General features: G+C 31.0%; 1 protein-coding gene across 1 annotated transcript in view; it reads right to left on the bottom strand.

Annotated features, from left to right (window-relative positions):
* Window positions 1-1,364: 1,364 nt before the first annotated feature.
* Window positions 1,365-7,500, bottom strand: part of LOC125030676 (myb/SANT-like DNA-binding domain-containing protein 3) — a 7,102-nt gene continuing 966 nt past the window's right edge. Inside the window, exons 2-3 of the mRNA XM_047620871.1 lie at window positions 5,565-5,656; window positions 1,365-5,171 (exon numbers count right to left, since the gene is read on the bottom strand). Of these exons, the coding sequence (XP_047476827.1) occupies window positions 4,711-5,171; window positions 5,565-5,656 (553 nt within the window). The 3' untranslated portion in view covers window positions 1,365-4,710. The remainder of the gene's footprint in view (window positions 5,172-5,564; window positions 5,657-7,500) is intronic.

The raw sequence follows: 7,500 nt of genomic DNA, 5'->3' as shown, positions 1-7,500 counted from the left end.
CACCTACAAGGTCTTGCTTTGCACTATATTAGCATTAAGGGAAGATAGTAGAATGCAGCCTGACTTAAAAAAGAAAAAAATCTAAATCCTAAAGATATTGTAAATTAAGCACCAAATGGAGGTATTTTTTACTTGTAATTATGTATTCATACTGTGACTCATAATTCCTTGAATATTTCTTTTCAGATATGATTCAATTTGAAAAAATATATATATATATATATATATATATATATATATTGTATTTGAAATGTACAATGCCATGTAGCTGTTCTCTGTGTAAGAACAAATAACATGAGAAACCATCTTACATACTTGCTTGTGTTACAAATTTGTTACATCGACAAATATTTTCTGCAGTTACTCAAAACAATGTGTGCAAGATGTTTTCAACATATATTTGCCATCTTACATACTTGCTTGTGTTACAAATTTGTTACATCGACAAATATTTTCTGCAGTTACTCAAAACAATGTGTGCAAGATGTTTTCAATATATATTTGCCATCTTACATATTTCCTTGTGTTACAAATTTGTTACATCGACAAATATTTTCTGCAATTACTCAAAACAATGTGTGCAAGATGTTTTCAACATATATTTGCATTGAAAATATGAATTTTCACATGAATATTTGATGCATATTCTTCAGCAAGATTTTCTCCAACAGAATAGAAATACAAGAAAGAACAGGATGCTCATGTTATGTTTTAACCCAAATTGCCAGGAAAATGTAGTGTTCTCCTTAGTATTGTTTTGTAAAATGTCTCAGCACACCTTTCCTTGAGTTTCTGGATGAATTTTTCTTTAATAGTGCTATCAATATCAACAGTGTTATTATTTTTAGAGACATTATAATTATTATAATGTAAACAGGTGAGTTAAGTGCTTGTAACTGGCTCATTGGTGGCTTAGTACTTGCGGAGCCATGGTTGTGTCAAGATAATATCACAAAGTTCACAAAACTTAATTTTATTAAGTTCAATGAAAAGAAAGAGTTTTTCTTGGCATTTGTACTTAGATTTTAAAATAATGAGAATACAAAAAATAAAGCTGATTTATTCCCATTGTTTCACCCATAAAAATAAAAGTTAACACTAGCATTTCTTGAAAACACCACCTAGTCACAGTGTCTTCAGAAATGTGCTCCCAGGTACTTAACTCTTTCAAGAAGGGGATTTCCCCACACCATACCAAGCTACAGTCAGCCACTCATGTGAAAAAAAATTGCATAGGAAAACCAAAAATACACATTACGAAACAACATTCTTCCGTGTGTACTTCTGTGCTGTGGCTCAACCATTTCATCTCAGATAGTGGCATTGTGTAACCTCTTAAAAATTTCTTTAGTAAAAAGCCAAAAGATTCCCATTATATATTTATTAATGACTAAGTACATACAAATTGTCTTATCACAGACATTTTCTTAAAAAAAGTGGACGAAACCCATGTTTACTAAATAAACATGAATGGCATTTAATATATTTTTCATATAGCAGAGAAAAGTTCAACTCCTCATTATAGAAGAAAATGGAGAAAACAATCACACATATCTATTATTATCACAAACCATATCATACAGACCTGGAATATTCATACACTATCCATCTCCAAGGATTAACCAAACACTATTGCACTGGCAGTAGAATAAGTCAAAATAAATTTCACCTTTAAAATATGCTTAATAATCTATGATGTGAAATTTTGATTACATGACGAGGAAGCAATTTATCCATTCACTCTTTTTGTATTTGAAACATGACAACATACCTTGAATTTCCATGGAATTCTTTGTGGCCCCACAATATCTAGACAGCACAGAAGATTGTTTGTGTAAGTTAATTAGCATACATGCATGTGTGTTGTTGGGGTTGCAAAAATTAATAAGTAGGTAACATAGATTATTTGTTTTTTTTTTGTGTGTGTGTTTCTTGCATACAATTGCCTGTGTACTTGTGTTTCCTTGTGTGTGAATGCCATGATAAGTGAAGTTTGTAGTACAGACTGTCCTTATCTAACAATGATTCAAAATGTTCTGAACTTTAGAATGGTACAAAAGTGCTGCAAAAGCGCTACGCATCTAGCAGAAAGTATTTTGTAGGAACAGTATTTTGTATTTCAAATTCTGACTTTTATTTCAGCTAGTAACATACAATATGATAACCTCACATGATACTGGGAAGTAGCAGCATGTTGCAACTCCCAATCAGCCATTCAATCATGAGGGTAAACAACCAATAATCTGTGTTGCTAGCATTTTATGAATACTGTATTGAATAACTTACCTAAATACAGGCAGCTCTAAGTGTTCCGAGCATGTTAAGTTACAATAGGTGTAATTTATGTCTTTCTGGATGAAGATATTTTAACCTCACAATGGGTTTATCAGAACATAACCTTATCATAAGTCATATAGCATCTGCACTTTATCAAATATCACCTGTGGAGGTTTCACAAAAAAGGAGAAAGATAGAAACATAAATGAGCATAAAAACTGAACCTACCATAATAAATACACAGAATTATATAAAAAAAAAAAAAAATCATAATAAAATATATGCATATGAAAATATACAAAAAATAATTATACTACATGACAGACACAAAATGAAGATCTTTGCAGCAAAAGCAATAACTTAAATCATAAATCATTTGAAGTGTACTGAGAACTAGTATCAAATTAAACATAACTGTTTAATTATCCAACTTTGACTTTGTTTATTCTAGCACTTTATAAAAGAACTGTCTAAATCTGAAACTGCAGATTTGACCATTTTTCAAACAAACTCCGAAAAAGAACATGTGACACATATATCTACTTAATTACAAAGTCCTTTGGAATAATTTTAAAACTTAATATATAGCTATTTTATCATTTTTCATGATTAAGCCTTCTCAATAACATCATTTAAATGACAATATCTACAGCATAACATGCACTGTGATTTTTGTAGTACCAGCATTATAAAAGTCACTGAATATCTGGTATGGCTGCACATTAATAACAGATCTAGGGGCAGTATTCATGAAAGATCATACACTAACATTTGTCTTTGACAGAAAAAGAGAGAAAAAAAAAAATCATGAAAATATCTTTGACATCAATTTTTATGTCTATGATTAAGTTAAAGTTAAAGTCATTATACACTTGAAATTCACTGCAATAGTAATTTTATTTCATTGAATTATTATTATAGGGTCATTTAAAATATAAATATCAGTTCAAATTAGCTTATAACTCAATGCTGCTGGGAGAATGCTGTTCTCATTTTTTTTATTTTTGTGAAATGTCTCTCCACATAGATGGCTCTGCTTGTGCTTAGCCACAAAGGAGTCAATTAGTAGATCTTGTGACCTTACCTGATTTGACCTTTCCTTGAATCAGCATGAAAAACTCTTTTTTTTTTACTATTGCTATGAATATCAATGGTGTTATTTTTATTATAGACATTATAATCACTATAATCTTATAGACATTAGTTGTGGATATATATAACATAAAATATTTTCCAAAATCAAGAATAAGGGTAAATAGTTAAGACAGGCTGTACTCGTAATTGGCTCATTGGTGACTTAGTACAAGTGTAGCCATTTATGTATAAAAACAATAAAGTAAACTCACAGTGAGCATGGCATGTATGTACATGCCATGCCTGTCGGATTTGGGTTAAGTTTGAAAAATAGCAACAGGGAGAATGGAGACTAAATCTCTAAGAACAGTCTTTTGGCTAAGTCATAGATCAATTTTGTAGTCAAAGACTGTTTTTAGGAGTCCTTTTACATTCGTCAAAGTAAATTCTATGACCTTTTGTGAACACTGGCCTAGGTGCCTGAAACTTCACCACTGCATCTTTTGTCTTATCACAATCACTGCCTTTCTAAGGTAAAATAACATGGAAGATGCAACAGCTTGTTCAATAATCTACATTGAAGGAATTAAGTAGTCAAAAGTGATATTATATTACCTAATGTTGTAGAAGTCACCTTTATTCTGAGGTAGGGTACACTTCTGGTCATCTGGATGAAATGCTTCTGGTAGTTGTAAGTTCTTGAGGTATCTTGAATAAGCATCATTTACCCATTATAGTCTCAAATATGTTTATCTGTGTAAGCACCAGTCACCCTGAGCTTGTCAGGGGAGTAATGTAGCCTCCCTCATTCACAGAGATGGCAGCCTTTCCTATAATGTAAAGCCTTTGTAATTCTATATTGCTGAATATCACTAGATACCCCAGTTATTAGCATCATAGTTTAAATAATCACTCATTACCTTCTAACTTTAGAAGTAAAGCTACTTTGTGAACAACTGCGATCCATTACAGTTTCTGGATTTCATCCTGCACACATTACAATGCATAATATAATAAAAATATATGTATTTGTATATATATGTCTATTCTTATATATTTTCTTATTAAAACTAGAATGGTTAACGTATCCAAAAATACACAATGTGCAACACATTATCAAACTCATTTTTGTTGTCAACAAAGAAGTTAGATTTTAATAAATTTACTCTATTACAAACCATATATAACATAAAACAATTAAATACTTTCATAACATTTAGTATAAGATCATGATTAACTCAGGTACTCCCAATAAATCTGACAGTCATAACTGCTGCTAATACTTCCAATAGTCAACAATTCAAAGATCAAAATATCCTTTCAGCGAAATTTTGGCCCAGCACATTTCTTGACGCAAGTTCATGTTTCCATATCACCATATCCAGTTTTCTTTTCCCAAAATTTGATTTGCAACATGGCTAAATTCAGGTTGGCTTCATGCTGTGCTCTCTGCCATTCATGAGCTTCCCTTTGTTGCTGGTATCGTTCCTGAAGTGTTTTCCTCTCCAGTCTTAAATTTTCTATTGACAACTGTGCTTGCTGCATTTGCAACTGAGCTAATAAGATATCTTGATCACACAGCTGGTCCATTTTTTGTTTTCTTGTTCGCCTTGAAGGTCCTATGTTGGCAGTTAAGTCAGCATTTGGCTTTTCATAATAAGAGGGCTGCTCACAGTTCTGAGAGTTGTCAGAAGCAGATGACTGACTGGTCTGAAAATTCTCCATTCTGATATTGGAGTTTGTTGTTGCAGAGGCTTCTGGCATCAGACAATCTGGCACTATATCTTGTGGATCTACCACAACATTCTTCACATCATCATCTGAAAATTTAGAACACGTAAGTAAGGAAATACACAAGTAAATAAACCAAATTACAGGAAATGACAAATAGAAAGAGAAAAGAGGTATTCTGCTAGTGTCTATGATGTCCCACCTACATGATTTATTACTTTGGACTGGGGTGGCATGGCATATTTACCATGTCCACTGTGACTTTAGTCAATTAATTGTTTACATACAGATACTTATTCAATGAAGAGTCAATTACTAATCCAATCTCTCTCTATTTTCACGGACATTTAAAAAAATAAAAATACACATGACAGACTGTAACATTCAACAAGTGAATTCTACTACCTCTGACAAAATATCCTAACCATCTCAACAGTGTAAACTCTGACATAACTTGAACAATATTGCTTAGAAGTACCTACATGGGCTGATGACATTCAGCACTGCTTCCACTTCTGGTGTCACAGCTGAACCAATGTTTCTGTTGTCTTCAGATCCTTCTCTTGCTCGATCACTGAAACAAGGTGATAGGATTAATACACTTCGGTGACATATTTCATTATCAACTTTGATCCCTACAACAATATTTACATACCAAATTGCTTTATACATAACTGTTTTCTGTTTTTATCAAAATTATTGCAAATTATGTAGGCTACATGATAAACATTCCCTGGGTTAATAACATGACAAACACAAATATGCTTTCATACCTCAAGCAGCATTTACCTCTACCTGAGGCAATACAACCATGCACATTAGTTGTATTTGTAACACAGTATATGTACTTCCTACAGTTCAAAAAACACAATATAGGTAATATATTGTGTTTCAATAAAAAAATTTTTTAAATATTTTTAAACAGTTTAATGAAAAGAAAATACAAATTGCAAATTTACTGGCAGTGACATTGATAGCAGCTCATTTTGGTAATTGGTTATAGGAAAGAACATTGGTATGCTATATTTGGTGCATCACTTGGTTTGAGGCAGCATGTAAATTTTGTTGTAACCATGCACACAATTTTGTTTCTGGATCAAATGCTTTCAATATGAAAGTAACATACAATCTATAATAATAATAGTTACAAAAATAATACTTTTCATTCATGATATTTCCTTCGCAAGTTAATAACAAGAGAGCTGTGCAACATGTAATACTTTAGTATATATTTACAGCTAACTGTAATGACACTATCATCATCAAAGGGAAAAACTACACTCACTAATGGATCAAATAATCTGTGAAGACTAAAAATAATATCAGAAATGAAGAAAATAGGATGCAACTAATGCTGCAGCATCAGACCTGAAGATGAAATCCAGGAGAATGTTGTCTCATTTTCAATAAATCTAGTCTGTGCTTTGTGGGTTTTTCTAGCAATGTGAATAACTGAAACAAGGCATAATAATTGCAAGGTTTTGTGGCTGTATGAAACTAAAACTAATTTTATCTTATCATTATTATTATATTTATTATAACACTAATAATAATAATAACTAAAATAATTGTAATACCAATAATAATGATAATGATGATAATAATAATAATAATAATAATAATAATAATAATAATAATAATAACAATAACAACAATGATAACAACAATAACAACAATAACAACAATAATAATAACAACATAATAACAATAGTATAGTATAGTATAGTATAGTATAATACATGATAATAATATTAAAAACAATATCAATAACAATAACTATACTACTACTACTACTATTATCAACCTCATCAATATAAAAAAAAAAAAAAAAAAAAGACAGAATTAACAACCAGTCATGTACCTGGGAGGGGAGGATGGAGGAGTAACTTTACACTGATACTCGAACCAGCAACAAAACGAAATGCAAAAAAAGACACCTATGCTTAGCAATGACACCGATATTTTTATCATAAAAAATATTTATAAGGAGTTCAAAAGTGTTTAAAGTTAAAATAAAAAGTTATTTAATGGACTCATTGAAGTTCCGAGAAGGCTCTGCAAAATGATTTATATGGAAGTGTAATTTTCAACATAGATATTAACAGCTGAATGACCATAAAATATCCTCAAACAGCATCATGTTACCTCAGTAAACTCTGCCAGCAATGACAAAACACTCCAGCTGATGAAATTTTTCTCGGATAAATTTATAAATTTTGTGATGTTTCTTGTTTAATAGATACCTTTAATGAAGCTTCTTTCATATATTGCCAAACTTACTATAACATGACAATCTTTAAAAAGTGTATATATAAATAGTGATTTAACATAGATTTTTGGGAAATTACTTTGATATGGAGTCAAACTTCAAAGAGGTTTTATGCATCTTAAATTTTAAGCATTTTGGCAAATCTTTGA

Source organism: Penaeus chinensis, chromosome 11, assembly GCF_019202785.1.
Source record: "Penaeus chinensis breed Huanghai No. 1 chromosome 11, ASM1920278v2, whole genome shotgun sequence".
In the NCBI taxonomy this organism is placed as follows: Eukaryota; Metazoa; Arthropoda; class Malacostraca; order Decapoda; family Penaeidae; genus Penaeus; species Penaeus chinensis.
This window is presented reverse-complemented; position numbering and strand designations above follow the sequence as displayed.